General features: G+C 37.3%; 1 protein-coding gene across 1 annotated transcript in view; it reads right to left on the reverse strand.

The window, feature by feature from the left end:
* SLC13A1 (solute carrier family 13 member 1) overlaps positions 1–22,306 on the reverse strand; it is a 90,684-nt gene that overhangs the window by 22,410 nt on the left and 45,968 nt on the right. The window contains exon 7 of the mRNA XM_053553809.1: positions 11,124–11,275. Coding sequence (XP_053409784.1) covers positions 11,124–11,275 — 152 coding nt within the window. The remainder of the gene's footprint in view (positions 1–11,123; positions 11,276–22,306) is intronic.

Consider the following 22,306-nt stretch of genomic DNA (forward strand, 5'->3'; position numbering starts at 1 on the left):
TGCAACATCTGTGTAGCAAATTTATTAATATTTCAGAGCATTTTTTATTCTACTTTAAGATGGTCCCCAAGTGATGCAAAAATAGTTGTTCACATATCCTACAAGTGAAGTGACTGCAAACTTAAAAAAAATAGTTTCTCAAAACTCCAGATTTCTAATGTTTTCTACAATTTTCTTTGACTTTATGAAAAGTTACAGATTTCCCTGAGCCCCAGAGTTATCCCTATCAACTTGAGACTAATTTTTATCTACCTTGAAGAGATACAAGGATCGATTTACATACTAATGCAATTGGAAAGTGGCAAATAACAATGAGAAATGTTAGAAAGTACACAGAATCAGATGGGTGGAAAATACTTTAACACACAAGAGGATCTATTGAAAATTGCTCATATTTGAAAAATGTTTATTGTCTTTAATTGGAAAATAAAATGAGGAAAAGGCTTCAGCTGATTTCCTATCAGCTTACTAGAATTGGATGATAGGATGACCTGTGCTATTCTATTAAGCAAATATAACAACACCTGGAGATACTACTGGGATTAGGGTTAGAACAAGGCTCCCAAGTCTGGCTTCATTCTTCACCCTCTGTGGCTCACACCTTGAATTCTGGCTGCATGGCTCTGCCTACCCACTGTAGAGATTCCTGCAAAATGTGTTTAACTAAAGAGTTTTTCAGAATTTTTTACTTGGAGGGATAGTTTGTCAAAAAAAAAAAAAGAAGAAGAAGAAGAAAAGAGGCTAGGTGCCCCTAGCTCAGTGAGTAGGGCGTCAGCCACATATACTGAAGCTGGCAGGTTTGAGCCCCACCCAGGCCTGCTCAACAATAATGACAACTGCAACCAAAAAATAGTCGGGCACTGTGGCAGGCATCTGTAGTCCCAGCTACTTGAGAGGCTGAGGCAAGAGAATCGCTTAAGCCCAAGAGTTGGAGGTTGCTGTGATCTTTGACACCACGGCATTCTACGGAGGTTGACATAGACATAGTGAGACTCAAAAAAAAAAAAAAAAAAAGAGAGAGAGAAGAAAAAGAAAAGAAATCTTGAAAAACTTAAATTTTATTTATTTTTTTTTCTTCAATAGGTAACGAAGTATACAAATTTCCACATGAGACTGTGGCTCCTTCAATTATAACTTTTACCCTTAGATTTACAGTGAATATTGTAAATAAATAATGAAATTAATGGCACATTCTAAGGGATTAATTTTGCTGTCATGTCCCTTTTTTTCCCTTTGCCTCATATCCTACAAGTGAAGTGACTGCAAGTGTTTGCCTATAGCAAGCACAGATTTCTTCTATCATGAACTATGCTAAGATATTTAATTATGATACAAATCCTTTTCTTTCATCCGACCCTGTTGGGGTGTCTACCATGTAGGTGTTATTCCAGCTACTGGCAATGCAGGGGTGAATGAGATGGTTGTGGTCTAGGCTCTCATGAAGTTTACATGAAAATGAGACACACAGGCAAGGAAAGGTAAGCATATAATAAAATAAACAATAAAACAGAATAATGTAATAAAAAGTTATTATTTCACATAATGTGGTCAAGGCAGGTGATGTTTGAGATGATATTCAAATAGCAAGAAATTCTGTGAGTAATTGGGACACAGTGTTCCAGAGAGAAGAAAGAGCCAGTACAAAGGCCTTTATAATGGAATGAATTTGGTGTGTTTACGCACCAGACAGAAGCCCACTGTGGATGTGGGTAGAGAGCTAAGGTTACAATGACATGAAATAAAATGCAAGAAGTGGCCAATACGGGTCAGATCATAACCACGTAGGTTTTCAAAAAGAATTTGGATTGTATTACAAATGCAGTCGGAAGTAATTGGGACATAGTAAGTTAGTGATGACATCTAATTAGTGATTTGCATTAAACATGGTGGCTCCTGGGTACATTCTCAGGCTTGAAGATAACAAAAGTAGAAGCCAGGGTGTGGTGGGCAGAGTTCCAAGAAGGTGCTACAATTCCTTTTTCCTGGAGCATATGCCTTGTACAATCTCTTCCTCTTCTATACGGGTAGAACTTATAAACACCATCAGATCTCCTGTGATCAGGTTGTTTTATGGCAAAAAAATAAAGGGATTTTACTCAGGTCATCAAAGACCCTATCAATTGACTTCACATTAATCAAATGGGGATTAACCTGAATGGGCCTGACTTAATCAGGTAAGCCCTTATAAAAGCCTTTTCTGCTAGCCTGAGGAAGTAAACTTCCACATTGTCAGAGGAAAGGGCCACATAGCAAGAGCCTGGGGGTAACTGCTAGGAGGTGACAATGACCCCTTGACAATAGCCAAGGAGAAAAGGTAATACCTCAGTAATGAAACTGCAAGGAACTGAATTCTGCCCCCAACCTGAATGTGTTTGGAAGAATACCCTGAGCCCCTGTCTGAGTTACAAGCCTGGCTGATACCTTGATGTCAGCTTGGTGTGACCCTGAGCAAAAAATCCACTTAACCTGTGCCTGGACTTTGGGCCCTCAAAAATAAGGAGACAATAAGGTGTGCTATTTTAAGCCACTAAGATGTTTGCCATTGATAATGTAGTAATAGAAGATGAATATACTGGGAAGGCAAAGAAATAAAGAAATTTTCCAGGGGAAGCAGGGAGGAGTGGAGTGGATTTTAGTGTAAATTAGGTTAGTCCTGGTGACAATGAAAAAAAGGCAAGAGATGTAGATCTGTTGGGGATAAAAGTGAGGAATGGGGGGATGTGACATATATGGAAATGGTGAAGTCCGAGGCAAGAGCAAGGTGGCTGGAGGGCTGGGGAGGGGGCAGGCCCAGAATGCTGTCATAGGTATATTGACTTGAGACGTCCCTTAGTTTTCCAAGTGGTCGTGTTGAATAGGCTGCTGGATACATAAGTCTGGAATTCAGAGCACAGGGCAGGGGTAGCTTATAAAATTGGAGGTTACCAGCAGATAGGCAGCCTCTTGAACAGTGGAAATTGGTGCGATAACTGTGAGTGGAGACGTAGAAGTTGAGAGGAGCTGGCAGAACACCTGGGGGGCTTTCTAAGTTTTAAAGATCAGGCCAAGTTTATAGGAATGGATGATCTCAACACTTTTAATCCTGAGAGGAAAGCATGATATTCACTTTGCACAGGAAGTAAGAAACAGCTAAGGAGGTTCAGTGGGTTACTCAAGAACACAGATTATATAGTCAATTAAGCTGGGGGTTTTAACCCAGGAAACATTTAAAAGACTACCTTTTACCTCATTAAGCTCCTAGGCCCTCAACTTCAGCTCCCAGGTGAAAATAGAAAATGCCATATAGATTGCAAAACATCCATAAGCTAGAATGTAAACCTCCTGTATGTTTTAAGGGCATTTTTAAAACAACTATAGACATGATTGTACCACAGTGCAGAGACATGCTTCGACCTAAAGCATATGCAGGCGTCCCTGTTGACACTTAGGCAGATGATATTGTCATTGCAGCTCTTACGCCCAACTACAAAATGACAAATAACTTTAATACCCACGAAACACACGGAAATAGCTTCAAAAAGGTGGATGCAGTTGTGGTAATTCACAACCTTGTAATAGATTTTGGCCATTAAGAGTCACAATAAGCTAGTAGCCACACTAATGACAGTCTTTTTGATTACTTCTGAGACAAAACAACTTTTCAGTTTCGCATGTGTATATTTCCAGAAGTTGCTCCTCAAAATGTTAACTATTTGTTATTCATGATCCAGGCTTAGATTTCTAATAGCAACGGCAAAAATATAAGCATTGACAATAACAACAGCTTGAGTTTTTAAGAAGTTGCTGTGGGCCAGGCCCTCTGCTACAGCCACACCGTCCCTATGATGCCACTAAATTCTTATAATAGTGTTGTAAGTCCTGGTATTGTCTCTATTTTACAGATGAGGAAACTTACGTTCACAGAAGTCAAACTAATATATGGTAGACTTGAAATATGAATTAAAGTCTGAGTCCAAACTCTGTGATGTTCAAATTTCTTCTATCATATTTGCCAGAGAAATTATTACTGATAAATAGAAACTATTACTAAGAAATGTATGTGGCTGGTTTCTGCAGGGAAAAGTTGTAGTAGCCTTTGAGAGTGATTATTTCTAGGTACAGTTATCCCTTGGTATCTCCTGGGAAGTGGCTCCAGGGAACTTCACAGATGCCAAAACCCAGGCATAGTCCAGTCCCAGAGTGGGCTCAGCAAAGCTGTGTATATACATAGTATGTACACGAGCAATTGGCCCTGCTCATTCATAGGTTTCCTGTCCGTTGAACTATGTATTTTCTAACTGCATTGTTTACAGTGGCAGAACTCACCTGTTTGGAATCCATGGATAGTGGAGGGCCAACTATATTTACCAGAAAAAAAATAACAAAAAATAAAAACAACGTCTAAGCAGAATTGCACAGTTTGAATCTGTGCCTTTTAAGAGTCAGCTGTAATTAGTTTAACTTCTTCCTCTTCAATTAATAAAGGAGAGAGGCTAGGAAGATGAACTTTGGATATAAGACATCTACAAAGATATTTCTTTTACCATTCCTTGACTTGTGAGCCTTTGGTGGTTTTTAACACACAATTATCAACAATGACTGCGCTGATGATTGATAACCCAAGGCTTTTCCAAGCTGCTTTCTATACCTGTAGATTTCACAGCTGACACCTACAAACTAAATAATCAGCAAGCTATGAAATTTTACATGTAATAAATTATCTTCTACTTTTTATCCTGTAGATCTTTTGTGCTCTTAACTAATAGCTGTTGTATTATTTAGGTGATACTGATGAATCAAAATGGTTGCTCACCTGTGACAGCAGTAATTGCCCCTAATAATTTTTCTTTTCATAAATTAATTCTGATAGCAAAAGATTATTCAGTTATTTACATGATTTCCAAGAATAACTAGCATTTCATTAGGTCTTGATACCAATTCATCTCAACCAATGTTTATTAGTCCCCTACTGTGTCCCTTATGGGCTAAAAAGCATTAGGACAATGATTCCTTCATTACAAGCCTACAATCCTCAAGAGTGGTAGTTGTACATGTGTATGGATGAAACCAGTTTATGGATGTATGAATACAGATCATGATAAAAAGTGATATGAATGGTGATTAAGAAATAGCTGAGTAGAGTTTCAAATGATATAACATGTCTATGAGCAGAGAAAAATGGTGGAGGTGGCTGGGGTAGGGTCCCTCAGGTTCCCCTGCTTTCTTTCTGTGTTTGGATCAAAAGAGTGACTTGGCCTCTCTGTCACCCAACAAGACATAGGTTTTCCCCAGCATGCTTAAAACAAAGAGGAGCCTTGAATATTCACAGACACTGATAAAGATATCTAGGTATACTAGGAAGAAATTGGCCCTAGCCCTGAACCAATTTCTTGAGTGCCTGTGTGATAACCATTCCCTAACTCCCTCACTGAGGGCACAGCAGAGTATTCCTCCCCTCTCACTGCCCATGAGGAAGACTGCTGCAGTGTTCTGTAAGTAAGTTCCCTTGGTAAATACTTTGGACTGATCATTCTGGTATTTATCTTGTGCTTCTTTCTTTGGAATCACGATCAGATCCATTTCAGGACAATTTGGGACACTCTTTGTGGTAATTCCCCTTTTGTGGCTTTTGGGGTGACTCCACCTAAGTGTTGATTGAGGATGAAACAGCTGATCTTTGAAGAATCAGAGTAGGAAGTAAAAGGTTAAATGCAGAATAATATTTACTAGAATAGTGTTAGGGAAGGAGATCAAGTGGCAACTGGAAGGGTAAGGATATCAGTGGAGCAGAAGAAGAGAAGGGTCAAGTAGAAAAAGCAAACAGCCAAGGAAAACCTAATGAATCTCAAAGATTATAACAGGAGGTGGTAGAACAAAGAATACTTCCAGAATGCCCTGCTCTGAGGATTTGTCAAAGGCAATGGTGAAATAATAACATGGGAGAATAGGGTTTTCAGAATTTAGGTGCCATAGCTCCTAAATCCTAAGAATGAAAAAATATTTCATATTTCATAACTGAATTAGATAATTTGCTCAGTCTGGTTAGTATTATTCTGAAATTTTACTTTCCAAACCACACATTAGCACATGAGATTGGCAACAAAGGAAAAGTAGTCTAGTTGGTCACATAGTCAGCATCGCAGATCTTTTAAATAGTATTTATTATGTGTACATGTTTACATTTTATAAGAAGAAAATGCAACAAAAGAATGTGAATGCTCAGATAGTTCTTACTTATCTCTGGCAGCATAAAATTTGCTTTCTTTTAGAAAGAAAATGATCTGTGACCATAGGCCTGGCACCCTGCTCTATGAGCACAGACTTGTGAGGTAGTGAGGCTGCAGAATGGAAAGGGCCCTGGGACTCAGGCTACCTGCCTCCACCTCCCAGCTCCTTGGCTGACTATCATCACTTAAACTCTCTGGGCCTTAGTTTCCTCTTTTGTGAAATGAGGCATTTGTACACATGTTTTGAAATTTCTCTGTCTTCACTTGTCCTCTCCCTCCCTCCTGTTATCACCAAGAAGGACACATCCTTCTCTTTCAAGACCAACATCTCTGGCTGGGTGCAGTGGCTCAGGCCTATAATCCCAGCACTCTGGGAGGCTGAGATGGGCAGATCGCTTGAGCTCAGGAGTTCAAGACCAGCCTCAGCAAGAGAGAGATGCTGTCCTCAAAAATAGCTGCGTGTTGTTGTGGGCACCTGTAGGCCCAGCTACTTGGGAGGCTGAGACCAGAGAATCACTGGAGCCCAGGAGTTTGAAGTTGCTGTGAGCTATGACAGCCACAGCACTCTACCTAGGGCAACCAAGTGCAACAAAAAAACAAAACAAAACAAACCTAACATTTCCATTCTAGCTTGCAATTTCTCTTCTTTTAATTGTTGGGGATTCATTGAGGGTACAATAAGCCAGGTTACACAATTTGTTAGGTAAAGACCCTCTTGCAATCATGTCTTTCCCCCAGAAGCTTGCAATTTCATTCCTTTATTCTGTTTAATATTATTTTATTTCTTTTCAACATCTCATGTGTCTGTGTTTTTACTGTCTACTTTCCCTGACTATAAAGCCAAACAGACATTTCAACCTCATTCTAAAAGGAGGTTCTGCCTCTGACAATGTCAGGCTTGTTGTCTTCTTTTCTTTGTCAAACTTGAAAGAAACATTTCAACTTGCTGCCGTCCCTTCCCACTACGTACTCATTCCTTAATGTTTTTAGTGTGAAATCTACCCCAATCTTTGCTATTCCACTGAACCTGGCCTCTTGGAGAATGCTGATGAGGAACAAAGCCCTTTTCTTGGCCATCATCTGCCTTGACTGCTACACATGCCCTTGACTCATATTCCATTTTGAAGATGGTTTCCTGCTTTGGTTTTCCAGGCACCCACATGCATGATCCATCTCTTACCTTGATAACCTTTCCTCATCTTCTTTTCTGTCCATATCAACCAAGAGTGTATCCTTATCTTGATTCTTTTAATGTTTTTTTCCCTATGTGACCATTTCTGCACTCAAGAATTTAATTTTTGCTTATCAATATCTCTATCTCTCTATATATTTGGTTATCTACATATATCTAGATCCCCAGATGAATAACTAACTCAAATAACGCATTTGCAAACACCTGCTGAAAATTTCCTGTGGATACTCTCCACAGGCCATTACAATGGATTCAAATCCAAATGTATTACTTTTTCCAATGAACCTGAACTTCCCATGTCTTCTCAAGGAGTTCATGGTTGCCATCATCACCTATCCAGCTTTATGGAAAAAGTCACCTGAGTTGCCCTAACTCCTCTGTATCCTCAAATCCTCCCACTTAATTACTCACAACCTTTTGACGTCTCAATGTCTTGAGTCCAAATCCTCCTATTACTACAAAACTAGGCTGGATCCGCCTTTCATCATTTGTCAGCACTTTGATCACAGACTCCTAATTGGTATCCTGTCTCCAGATTCTGACAGCGCTGATCTGCACATTGCTATTGTAAACTGCAACATGCACGGATTATTCCACTCTTCCCTAAGAAAACCTGTTATGGACTTTGGAACTTTGACCTTATGAATTATTTTCAATCATTTTCTCCATAAATATGGCGTTTACCTCTCTTGAAATTGTTTCAAGTTGTGTAGACCAAGGGATATTGCACAAAGCTATAGCCCTCTTTTAGGACACACCTTGAGGTATGTTTGTAGGAAGGTAAATTTTTACCTTTGGGATCTGATTGACCTTGGTTTGCTCTTTAATCTGCCAAATTGAACTTCAGTTCTCTCAATGTTAGTAATAATAATAACTGGCATGTATTGAGCACATGCTTTGTGCTAGGCCCTAAGTGATATTTATTTTATATAAAACTCAAAACAGTCCTCTAAAGGAGAGATTGTTATTTTCATAATTTTTCTGGAAAGAAAAAAGGCTTAGAAAGCTTAAATAATTGTCCAAAGTTACCTAGCTGGTGAACGGAAGAGCTGGGATTTGAACACAGACATTCTATCTCCAAGGCCTATGTTTTTGATCGTCATTGTATACCACCTCCACAGCAAGGATATATAATGCATATGTAAGTTATCTGGCAATACCTATCACCACCTATCTGTCAAAAAGCAAATGATATGATGTTTACCAATTTTAATGGTTTTCATTACAAAAGTGATCATTGTAAATGAAAACGATTCTACCCCTGCAATATTTTGAAACTAAAAATTTTTTTATGTTTTTCCCATATGCATGTTTTGTTTAGATAATCAGATGGAGTCTTCCTCTCAGAATGTTTTATTTTTTGTATTCTCTAATAGAATTAAAAACAGTATACTGTCATTGTCAGTCCTCAAAAAATGTTTGTTGATTGAGTGAAAGAATGGAGGTCTGCTTTTGTGTGCACTGAATAACTTTTAGCCGACTCAGAAATCATTATTATTTTCTTGGTTTTAAAAAAGAGAACAAACAACATAAGGCCATTATTATTACAATATAGACATTTTCTATAAAGACATTTTATGTGTATGTGTATATATGAGGTATACCTATAAAAAGAATAGAGCTACAGAATATTTTATACCATCTCTCCCTCCAATAGTTTATTTGTAAGATGTAATTTTTATCTAATGTAAATTGTAGGATGCCATTAACTCTGAGGTCTTTAGAGCTGGGAGAGATCCAAAATGAAATCGTTCCAAACAACCATTGATACTGCTCAAAATGTGGCAGGTAGTGCCAATGTGGCATTATTGCAGTAGATATGTGGATAAAGGGTGATTTCTCTCTAGATCCAAACATATAAACAAATAATGTAATATTTTTTGAAGTTTTAAGCTTTTATAACATTTCCCAATGGAAGAGAATGCATTGCTTTTCGTTGTTGCTTTAGGATGTTATTGTATTTTAAAGTGCCAACATTTTTTTAAAAGTCATTAAATATCTAGCTCAGATAGGGGGATTTTTTCTCTTCTATTCTTGTACTTTATATCAAAAAATGATTCTTTGAGATTTTTTTCACTTTGCATATAATTCCTAATGTGAAGGCAACCTTTTTTTTTTTTAATTTTTTTATTAAATCATAACTGTATACAATGATATGATCATGGGGCATCATACACTCACTTCATAAACCATTTGACACATTTTTATCACAGTGGTTAACATAGCCTTTCCGGCGTTATCTCAGTTACTGTGCCAAAACATTTATATTCTACATCTACCAAGTTTCGCAAATACCCCTGTAACCTTTTGAAGAAAAAAAAACCACTAAATTTTTAGGCATTCTCTAAATTTACAAGACTTCTTAATGATGAGGAGAATTAGAAGGTCAGACAAGTAGGAAAAATAGCTACTGAAATATTTTGTTCAAAGTGCTAAAATGTTTTCAATCTGCCATTACAAATGGATAAATGAATTCAAAGAGTAAAGAAAAAGTTAAATAAAACAGAAAATTTGGTTGATACACTGTGCAAGACACAAAGATGTTTTGTACTCGGTACTAATTTCTTCAAACTCGGAACTAATTACTTCAACTGTCTCAAGTAATTTCACAGGAATGGTAGAAGCCATCGATTCTTAACATCAACAAAGATAAAACAATAAGAATTTTGGATAAATGGTAGAAAAAGAAACTCATGGAGGCGATTAAGATATGGAATCTTTTCCCTTGGGGAAATTATGAGAAAGTATATGAATCTCAGAAAGAAATGAGGTACATTTCCTCTCTTGAATTGGGTAATATATTGCATACATCCTCTCTGGCACTGTGAATTTCAGAAATCTCTCATTTATTTAAACCAAAAGTCTTTTAACAGTTTCTTTCTAAATTGGTTGTTGTAGTATTCATAATAGATGTGCATTCATAGAGATTATTACACATGGAGGTCTGTATAGTAGTGATACTAAAGCTTTATACTATTGTCCTTTGTACATAAGCTCACATTCTTTCTAGAATGAAGGTTGACATCCCTTGAGTCCTGGATTTCATGGAGAATATGTACATACAGAACATTTTTCAAATAATTTCAAAAACTTTGTAGAATCTGTGAATCTGTTTCTTGCCTCTGAGCTCTAATTTTTCTGTGAGCTGATGACCTGTTCCTAGGCTTCCTCAATGCTGCCCACCTTCTTGGAACTCTGACTATTATCTGTCTTGTTAGTAGAATCAGTCTTACATTTATGACATTTCTTATTACTAACTTATACAATCTTTCAAATCTTGTTTGAATTCAAACACGAAGTTTTCCATAGTTAGTACCTCAGTCCACCACTCATTATTTAGGTTCAAATACCAGTCCTCAAACACTAGATAAATTGTCTTATGAAAATAATTTCTCTTTATTTTAGCTAACTACCCTTTGCAGTATTATTTGTAATAAAGAAAAATGTCTTCCCTGTTGATTAGAGTGATTAATCTAAATGATCCCTTAACTCTTGGCTAAGAGTTACCTCCTCTGAGCTGACATAAGGTATCTGTAGGTGTAAGTTAATACCCTATGCCCTCACTATTTAAATCTCAGTCTGAAGAAAGATTTACAGACATAGATGTCCTGATGGGGGACAAAAGGAGAGTTAACATAACATCTCTGTCCTTGAATTTTCTTAATCAAGTAAGAATAATTTTATAATTTATGCATTTGTTAAATTGCCAATTCCTTGTTACTTACGTATTGAAATGCTCAGCAAAGATCAGGTTGGTGGAGGTACCAGTGATGGTTGACAGTCCACCAATGGTAGAAGAGTAAGTAATGCATAAACACAATAGTTTACACATCATGTGGTTCTTCTTTGTTCGATATTTGGTTCCTGTGCTTGAGTTCTATTCAACAACAAAAAATATATACCATGAGAACAGCTCTATTTGTGGTCATAACAAGTAGTTATGGACATTTGTTAAGGACTGAACATTTGTTATGGACTGAATGTTTTTGCCCTCTTTCAATTCATATGTTGAATCTCTAACTTCTGATGTGATAGTATTTGGAGACAGGGTCTTCAGAAGACAATCAGGGTTAGATAAAGTCATGAGGATGGAGTCCTGGTCTGTGGGATTAATATCCTTATAAGAGGAAATATCCAAGAGCTTAATGTCTCTCTCTCTCTGCCAAACAAGGATACAGTGAGAAGATGGGCATCTTCAGTCTTGGAGAAGGAGCCCTCACCATACATCAAATCCTACCAGACCTTAATCCAGTCTCCAGAATTATGAGAAACACATTTTTGTTATTTAACCCACCTAGTTTGTGGATTTTGTTAAGGTAGCCTGACTAGTATGGCACTTATCATTTCCATCAATAATTTTTTTCTTTTTTTATTTAGAGACAGGGTCTCGCTATGTTGCACAGGCTGGAGTGCAGTGGCTATTCACAGGTGTGATCCCACTACTGAACAGCAAGGGAGCTTTGACCTGCTCCATTTCTGACCTGGGATGGTACACCCTTCCTTAGGCAACCTGGTGCCCCCTGCTCCTGGGAGGTCACCTTATTGATGCTGAACTTAGTGCAAATACCCCATCGGCAAAGCACAGTACAGCCCAGTACTCTTGGACTCAATCTATCCTCCAGCCTCAGCCTCCTGAGTAGCTGGAACTACAGGTACATGCCACTGCCTTGGGAATCATCAACAGAAATTTTAAAAATAAAGGCCATTTAAATTGAAACCACTGAGATATTTTACAAACATAATTTCATTCATTCCCTCATGCTTCTGATCCATCCTTTCCCTCATGCCTTCCCCTCTGACCACTCTTCCCAAAGCTTTCTGTTGTTTTTCTGCTAATATTGGTGGTACATAGTAAGGGCCTCAACCTCTTTATGGAGGCTTTCCCCACCTTGGTACCTCACGGGATAGTTCCTAGAGGATACCATGCCTAATGTTGAATGTTTTCAACCCCGTATATATACCTCAGCATTGAGAGGTGAAGTTAGTGTCCTCCTTTTTCCCTACTATCTCTTCCAGAACATTAATCCTTAGTCATACAAAATGAACCAATTTTTCTCCAAAGGTTGTGTAATTTGGGTGTATCTTTCTTTTCCCATTCTTTTAACCATGACACTCTGATCTCCCCATCACCTACTAATGTCACTTCAGATAACATTTGCACTTGGCACACAATCATCGTCTCTATTCCAAATCATGTCAGTATCTAGATGTCTATACCATGTTCGTGAATAACTTTTTGACTATCCTGGCCTCACAGATTTTTGACCTCATTTCCAAACACCTTCAACTCTACTCCACCTCTGTACCCTTCCCCACCAGTTACATGTAGGATGGTGGCATAGACTCAAATGGTTCCATCTAGGAAATCAATATTCCAACTGTAAGTGTTTTCTTTAACAACAGGACTTTGTAGGGAGCAAGTCAAAAGCACCTTCATTTTTTTCTCTCACCCATATAAATACACTTTGTTGGTTTGATTCTTGCTGTTTTTACAGTGAAATTCAGGGCATTGACCTCTTCTCAATCTAGGAAGCAGATACTAAGATAGATAGCCTCAATATCTATCTTACCATGGCAGGTAGGAGACTCTTCCCTTCCCTCCTCATGGAAGCCAAAGTCCCTTCATCTTGGATACTAATCTAACATCTACCATACTTTAGTTCCAGGAATGCCTGTACGGTGACTACTTTATCTACTGTTCCTTATGTAAGAGGATGTACTTACCATAAATCCTGCCCTTAGGTCAAAACACCATGATATTATCACACAAATTCTAGGCTATGAGATACAGAACATTCTTGCTTTTTCCTGGAAGGGTTGGTTTTAATTGTCCTTCTGACAGTCATATACCTTTTTCCTATAGTACACAAACCTGGGTCTGGGAGGTAATAATGCAGAGATCTATCTGTCTTGCTATAACCCAGGAGCATACTTCTCTTTCTGAGTTTCCCAATAAACGTCCACATACCAATGAAGTGGATTCGTCTGCCTCATTTTTTATTTCTTTGCTAGTCTTCTGCTTTTGGAGGTTGCTCTACATATATATTCCTTTCATAAAACACTCCTTTATGGTGGTACAGGTGTCCGGGTGGGAAGGGGATTGGAGAAATACTCCAACTTTCTCCATAAGTAGACTATCTCTCAGCCTTTTCATTTTTACACTAAGTTTAAAAGTCTAAAATTGTTTTTGGTCACCTCACTTGCAAATCCTGTGTAAGTGGAATGTGGGAATACCTGTGGTATATAATGGGGGATAGAAAGAATCTAATTTTACCATCCTCCACACCAAGAAATTGACACACTTGCCAGTTTCTTCTTCCAACTTTGCTGTTGAGTTATTTCTATCTCTACTGTCCTTCAAGTCCATTGGCAAGTCTAGGTCTCTTATTCCCAGTGGATTGGTCCTCTCCTTTCCTCACTTACTTCTTTATTCAGTTTAGATTTCATAGTAAATCATTTAAATAATTTTCTTAACAAACCTCTATAAACTCTTTTTCTTTGAGTGGTATTTATTTATTAAAATTCCAACTTTTGATTAACCTAATTATTTTCTCCATGTCAGGTCTGCTTCTTAGTAGCCAACCACTGCTGGTAAGAATTACACACAGTAGAGCTCATTGGATTCCCTACATTCATGTTCACAGATGTCAACTGTTGTGTCATGCTGTTCTACCGTACTATATTTCTCTGACTAAATTACCTGTCTCTGCTAGAAAATTTAAAACCTCTTTTGATCTCTTTACACCTTTCTCTCAATGCTCCTTCACAGTAAAATGTAGAAACCTACTTAGATCTTCCTCACCTTCTCCTCTTTATCTGCATATGTATAACAGAGCCAACCTCTCTTCTCTAACTTCTTCTTTCTGAACTCTATCATCTCAGCCCTTCTCAGGAAACTTTCAGTATAGCCTATTGGAATTGTCATCAACATTTATTATTTTTAAGTCATCTTTACAGGAAGAAAGAAGGCTTTCTTAAACCTTTTCTCAATTAAACAATGGCCCATGTCATCTTCATTTTCATTGCCAAACTACCCAAAAGAGTTGTCTACATTTACTGACTCCATCCCCTTCTGGATCCTCATCTCATTCCTCCTAAAATATACTTGTTATGGTATTGACAACCTTCACACAGCTAAACACAATAGTTTCTTCGCAGTATCAACTTTATAGACCTCTAGCACCACCTAAAATAGTTACTCACTCTTCTTTACTGAACAAAGCTATGCCTTGAGCTCCTGTGATATCTCACTCTTCCAGACTTCCTTCAGTATCTCTGAATATTCCTCCATTTCCCTTGCCAGTCTTTTTGTCTTAACCCTTCCATAAAACTGTAATTTTTCGAAACTCTGCCATAGCCCTTGTGTCTTTTCACTCTAGTGTTTCTCCTTAGAAAATCTCATGTTTTCATTGATTTACTGAATATTCATATATTAGATCACCAGATTTCTGTGTCTGGCCCAGGCTCCCCTTAGATTGGAATATCTACTTGCTAATTTGAATGTCTTAACTAAAACTCTCACTTAAAAATGTTCAAAATCAATTCATTTCCTCCTTTCTCTAAGCTCACTTTCCAGGATCACCCATATAAGCTAGTGGCATCAGTGTCACTATGATAACAAAAACTTACAATGTGCTTAGTGTGTAATAAGCACCAGTCTAAGTTAAATTAAGATATACACTTTAGTTTATTTAAATTTTACCATGCAGTGAGGTAGATATTATGATAATGCCATTTTGCAGATGAAGGACATGAGAACAGAGAAGTTAAATGAATTGTCCAGGGGCCTGAAAATGGCAGATTTGGGTTTAGAAACCAGGCTGCCCTGCTTTAGAGCTCATACTCTAAGCCACTGTATATACTGTTTGTCTTCCTTAAAAACATTCTCTTCTGTATCACACCACACTCTGTCAATTTTACCCACTTGAATATGTCTGGATTCTGTTTTCTCCACCCTTACTGTTGTTGCCACCTTGGTCTATATCAGTATTGACCTAGGTTACTAAAATAGCACCTTTATAGATTTTTTTTGCACCAATTCTTACTTATTTCAGACCTGTTCTCTACATGGTAGACTTTAAACAAAAAAATCCAAATGTACTTAAAAACTATATGAACACTTCTTATCTTTTTTCTTTTTATGTTCATATGTTTCCAAAATACATTTGTATTTTTCCTTAAGGTTGCAGCAGTTAGGATAGGTCTGAAATAGGTAAGAATAGATACAAAGAGATACATAAGGAGGTTATTGCAGGAACTTATACTACAAGTTCTTTATCCACTCATCCATCAACGAAAACATGGGTTGTTTTCATATCTTGGCTATTGTGAATAATGCTGCAATTAACATGAGGGTGCAGATATCTCATTGACATACATATATCTACATATATCAGTACCCCCCCCAGAAGTGGGGTTACTGACATATCAATTTGTTTTCTAATTTTTTTAAGATCTGCAGTGTTTTCCAAAATAGCTGCACCGATTTCTATTCCCACCAACGGTGTACCCTTTTCTCTAGGATGAACAGAAATGTCCTTATGCACACAGATAAGCATGTTGTCTGAGACATTAGCACTGAAAGATCTTTTGGAGAAGTCATGATAAGAAAAAATTACTACTCACTGAAAGTCATCACGGATGGGGAAATGCATTTAGCATGGCAGGATCAGGTGCACTGGATTGTAACTTACCTTACACTTTCTAATATACTTAAAAGTCAGCCCCCAAAGGAATCTATGCCTCAAACAAAATAAATTCATTTGTAAATGTCCCCTTTTCCTTATGTTTTATACATGGAAATTATTTATATTTTCCATATGATAAAAATTTCCACTGAAAACGTCAAAATAAATAGTATGTAAATAAAATAGAAAAACAAGTTTAAAATTTCTTATGAGTGATGCAAAGTGACAAGTCAAATGTATGGCTGAAGTAATAAACATTTTATTATTGGGAAGATTTCAAACACAAATCAAAAAGTGATGCTATTTTTACTGAGGGCTCATGTTCACTGGGCTGAACTAGTGAAAAGGTAATAACGCTGAAGTAAGGAGCAAGGTTTGAAGACAAGGCAGGCAGTAGTAATATGTACTGAGCAGAAAAATATCTCCTAGGAAAGTCTCAAACGAGCCGCCAATTAAGACAACTAGTGGTACAGAAAGTATCAAAGGGTGGGGGGGTGTATTCCAGCAGATCAATCTTTAGTCTTTTGCCCAGATTGTAGCTTCAATGAGAGCAAGAGTTTGACTCTAGCCCAATAGGGAGTTGAAATAAGTTGTGCGAGGAGAAATTAAGACTCTGATCGTGAGGGCACACGTGTTTTCAGACAGCAAAACAACAAAATAATCACTTTTCTCTACAAGTAGAGGATGAATTTGGTGTGTGTGTGTGCACGCATGTGTGTGTGTCTGTGTATTTTAAGAGTGTGGGAGAGATAAAAAATTCCAAAGCAAAGAGTAAATGAAGGGCAAGCATCTAGCGAGGTGAGGATAGCAACTGCCATGGTTGAAGTGGCCAGGGTAAGTTTTTTGTGCTAAAGTGACCATAAGACATTATCACAAGTATTTTCTGTATGGAAAGTATCAAAAATTTGACTGTCTGAACAGGTCTCCCGAGCAACATTGGAAACTCAGTGATAATAGAAAAAGAAATGCCTTGAAAATACTGAGTAACACTTATTTCCAATCTAATATAATTATAATATATAAGAAAACTTGTATTATAATATGTAAGAAGACTTATGTAAAATTAAATATATAGAAAGATGTAATTTTTTAAATGGAAAAAATCCACATACTTGTATGTGACTAGAAATAAGGTTGAAATTGAATAAGTCAAAACATTAACAGTGGCTACTTCTTGATCTGCTACCTTCTTGATATTTCCAATATCTTCTACAATCACAAAGAAGTTTTTAACATATAAGATAATCATGGACTATTAAAGTAGACAGATATTTAGAGGTTATCTGATACAAAGCCCTACTATTTTGGAAGAGCAAAGTGAATCTGAAATGTGACTCAGCTGGTTAACCCAGAATTGAAAGCAGAACCCACGTATCTGGGTATCGTCCTTGTGATTTTCTTCTGTATCACATTCTTTTTATTTGCGTGAACTTTTAAAACTACATCTGAGACTTTACATTTAGTTCCACTTCATACTGCTTTTACCAGAATCATAGCCCGTTGTTTTATTCTAGTCCTATTCGGTCATAAATTAGTTACTCCACACAAATATACTACATTTAAGACCTTGTGAGTGTGCCTTCGTCATCTTCTTCCAAGTAACTGAAAAAATTTCTACTAGGACTTGACCAAATGCAGAATCCTATGACATCATCACAACGGACCTGTCCGTACAGAAATCCCAGCAGGTTCAGATATAACTCCCTATTGCCACCTAGTGGCAGTAATTCTAGATTTCTTTCACAGCTTCCTTCACTGAATATGCACATTTTTGTCCCCATTGTGGCTATATCATAACTTTGCTTACAGTACAGAATTCAGGTTTTCAACGTGTGGTCTAAAGCTCAATTAACAGCTGAGTAATATGATATATATTACTTTTTCTGTCCTCTTTTCCCTGTAAATTAGAAAATATCTTGCCCCAAACCTCTCCCTCCTGTGCTTACTTTCTTAAGTATATATGACTGAATCAGTCCCAAATATTCCCTGATTATTTATATCTTCTCTCAACGTAATCCAGAGAAAATATACCTAGACCACATCAATGTCATACCAATTTCATTGTCTTGGTGGCATCTCTTCCAAGGACTTCCTACCTGTCCTAGATCTAGTTACTTTTTTCTTTTAACTGCAAAGAGCTATCTAGACTGAAATCTACACTCTTATCAATACTTGAGCTGAATATTGACTCTAGATTGGAAATAAATGTTACTCAGTATTTTCAAGGCATTTTTTTTCTATTGTCACTGAGTTTCCAATGTTACTTGGGAGACATGTTCAGGCAGTCAAATTTTTGATCCTTTCTAAAGAATCAGTTTTTCTTCTTTGAAAATATTTAAGTCTTCTTATATATTTATTATTCTGAAATCAGGAAATTTAAAATATACCTTCCCTGTGTGCATTTATTTCATCCATTTTAATTGTACCTGGGGGCCTTGTAATCATAAAAATTGCATTCTTCCAGTATGGAAGTTTAAAAAAAATTTTTTTACATAGTCTTTTCTTTTTTCTCTCATTTTAGGGAACTTTAACTCTTTTGTGGGAGGTAGATAGGTTGACTTTTCAGTAAGGACCTCGCCTTACTCCAGGGATAGCCAGGGGAAAGCGCAGACCCGAGACCCTGGGCTGCAGACCCAAGATCCCCAGGGGCTTATCAAGACCACTGGAAGATGAAAAGAGCACAGAGGGACCTGGACAGGAGGGACTATCCCTGTGGCCTAGACTCAACAGGTGAGGCAGGGGGCGGGACTGAAGCAGAGCAGAATCCTTTGAACTCCTGATCTGCAGTTAGATTAGGGAACCTGGTTTACTTCCCCACAGGGAGGTGGTTTTCCCCTCCCTTTAGCCTCTCCCTGTCTAGTCTTCCTGCAGACTTGGGATTCTTTTAACCCTATCGTTTGGTATTTTGCACACGTGCTTTTGTTAGAAATCACTAAAAGCCTTCTGAAGAAGCCAGAGAATTGCTGCACTGTCCCCGTCTGCCACTGGACCTGAGATGATGTCTGCCTTTCTCTAGGCATTCACAGACTCTATGTCTTAAACTGGGGTAAATCGCTGTCATTGTCCTCAGTGAGGTTTCCCCGGGGGACTCTCAACCAGGTTGGGGTACCAGGCCATGACCCCAATATTCCTTCATCTTGGTCTTCCTATTTTGCCTATTGAACTTTTCATTTGTTTGTGTATCTTTTTGTGTTACATTTATACTTTATGCATTTATTTTATAGTTTACATTTATATATTTTATATTTTTGTATTCTTCCTCTTTTATAGAATGCTACTTATAGTTCATGAATACAACTTCTTAATTTCTTAATATAGTAATGATATTTTCTTTTCTCATTTGTTTTTCTTCTTGCCAAGTCTCTGTTTCTTACTAGTTGCTGTTTTCTTTTGTTTGTTTAACTAGAACCCTCTTTTTCATGCCTAAGGCTTTCTCTCTTCGGCTATCCAGGAACTTTTGGTTGTCTGCTCACATTTCCCGCAGTGAAAAGCTGCTTAGAAGCTTTGCACCTGTCTTTTGGGACGTGGTATTGAGCTTTGCTGTGGTATCCTCTGACTGGGCCTTTTTTTTGTTGTTGTTGTTGGTTTTTTAGAAAACTCTAATGCCAATGTGCTTTCATCTTTTCTCTTGTACTGATTGTGTTTACCAGGGCAGAATCCTCTGGCCGCCTACCTGCTGACACCTGGAAGGCACAGACCTAGCAGCCAGGCAGATGCTGCGGAAAGCAGAGTTCTCAACATTCAGCATATAAATATTCACTCAGCGCCCCTATTTCTGTTGTGACATCCTCCCCCCAGAAAAATCATGCCAGGTTCTTCTTAGTCTCTATTTAAACTTTAAAGATTATACTTCACTGGAGCAGAAGGGGTTGCATCTATGTGGAGGCAGTGGGGAGGCTTTAACTGCTTCAGAAGCAATATTTTCTTATACCCACATTTAAACATTTTAAAAAATTTAAAGGCTGCTGGTTGCAAATTGGATTGTTTATTGGGTTTCCCCACTACTGATTTAGGATTCAGCTTCTATGGAATTACTGGATATAACTGAATCAGTTTCTATCAGTCCTTTTACTTTCTAGCTTACCAAATGATTTTTGCTGTCATCCTTTCTGTTGGTATTTATACAACTGTGCTTACTGACACAGGGAACTGGCAGGTACTGCTTTAGGTAGTGCTTTGGACATTGCTGCAGGCACTGCCTTAGGCATATACTGGGAGTGGCAGGTTCAAGCCAAGCCCCAGCAAAAAAAAAAAAAAAAAAAAAAAAAAGAAAGAAAAAAGAAAGAAAGAAAGAAAATAATTTCCATAAAGAAATCAGAGAGTGAAAATATTACCTACATTGACTAGCAAGAAAACGTTAAGAGGGGATCCTTCCCTTACTTCTGGCGTGAACTCTTCATGAAGATCTAGTAAAGACCTAATTACTAATATCCCAAAGAATCCAGAGGAGTTGGCAATAAAATTGAAGTTATCACTAAGACTCTTAGAAATTGATTTATATCCACTGTAGTAAGTAATGAACTATTAGATATTATGAATCGGGATATAAGTTTATACAGTAAAAACTTATATTTATTGTGCCTGTGATGAACAGAAAGATAATTAAAATTTAGCACTCAGGACATGAGAACTGTTTAATTTTCAGCAGTGTTGAAAATCATGATTAAATCTAAGATTTACTTACGCAATTTTATTTTCCTAAATTTTTTTTACCATAATATTAAATTTATTTTATTAGATTATAAAAGCTAGTTAGAAACTTGGTAAGATACTTTTTTTTTTGTTTTTTGTTTTTTGTTTTGTTTTGTTTTTTGTGGCTTTTGGCCAGGGCTAGGTTTGAACCCGCCACCCTCGGCATATGGGACTGGCGCCCTGCTCCTTGAGCCACAGGTGCCGCCCCACTTTTTTTTTTTTTTAAATCATAGCTGTGTACATCCATATGATCATGGGGCATCATTCACTAGCTTCACAGACTGTTTACCAAGTTTCACATATACCCTTGTAAGATGCACTGCTGGTGTAATCCCACCAGTCACCTTTCCTCTACCCATCTCCCCCCTCCCTCCCCTCCCTTTCCCCCTTCCCCCTATTCTTAGGTTGTAACTGGGTTATAGCTTTCATGTGACTATTTAGCAACTTCCTTTGTAATTTCTTATCAAAGATCAAAAGTACCCAAACTACATGTGCCATTGAGAAAAATGTTTTCTCTATAGTGGTAAGAATGACTGTAACAAAATACAAATAACATAGCAGATTTGTGTATCCAGTAGCATGACGGATTGGATTCCCCGTTAAACAAAATGCTTCTCCAAATAATAAAAGTCACCTTTTAAAATGTATCATTATTTTAAAACAGAGTTTTAAGCAGGACTTCAGTTTATCTTGTTGCAAGGAAAGCCTGGAATGAAAGATAACACCTAAAATCAATTGTGTATGGAGAATCATACAGAAAAACACTCATAAAGCTAGTGTCCTTTGCAGAAGTAGATACCAAAGAAATGTCACACTGACTTAAGGGAAAGCATCACATTCCCTGAGCTATGTGCACTGTTTAAAGCATACATTGGTTGGTGTTACTTGTGTATTAAAAGAGAAATAGCAATGTAATTGAAAACTTACAGGCAGCTGCAAAACCCAGAACTTAAAGAATTTACATAGACATTTCAAAAGAAAGTAGCCTTTCTATGTTTAAAAGTGCAAGAAAATAAGGCAACAAAATTAGAACCAGCAGAAAAAAATAAGAAGCCAAATAGAGAGACCCACGAGGACATCAGATACTGCATCTATTAGATGTGCACACAGAATATAAGTAAATTTATTCATAACTAATAAACTTAGAGAAGGGATTGAAAATTTAAGTACGGAGAAAGATAGTATAAAAATTACCAGGTAAATCTTAAATGTGACAAATATAATTTATAGAAATTAAAATTGAAGTAACTGAATTTCAAAACTCAGTGGATGGGTCAATAATAAAGCAGACATAGCTGAAGAGAGAATTAACTGGAAGATAAATCAGAAGTTACTGCCCATAAAGCAGCTCAGAAAAAAAGTCCAGAAAAATAAAATAAAAAGAGATGTTAAGAAGCCTAGAAAATACAGTGAGAAAGCATAACTTGTACTTAATTGGAGACGTAGAAGGAGGGAATAAAGAGAACTAGTAGGAGGCATCCGAATATTGAGAAATAGCACCAGAGAATTCTCAAGAATTTTTGGAAAAG

This window comes from Nycticebus coucang, chromosome 11 (genome assembly GCF_027406575.1).
Source record: "Nycticebus coucang isolate mNycCou1 chromosome 11, mNycCou1.pri, whole genome shotgun sequence".
Taxonomy (NCBI): domain Eukaryota; kingdom Metazoa; phylum Chordata; class Mammalia; order Primates; family Lorisidae; genus Nycticebus; species Nycticebus coucang.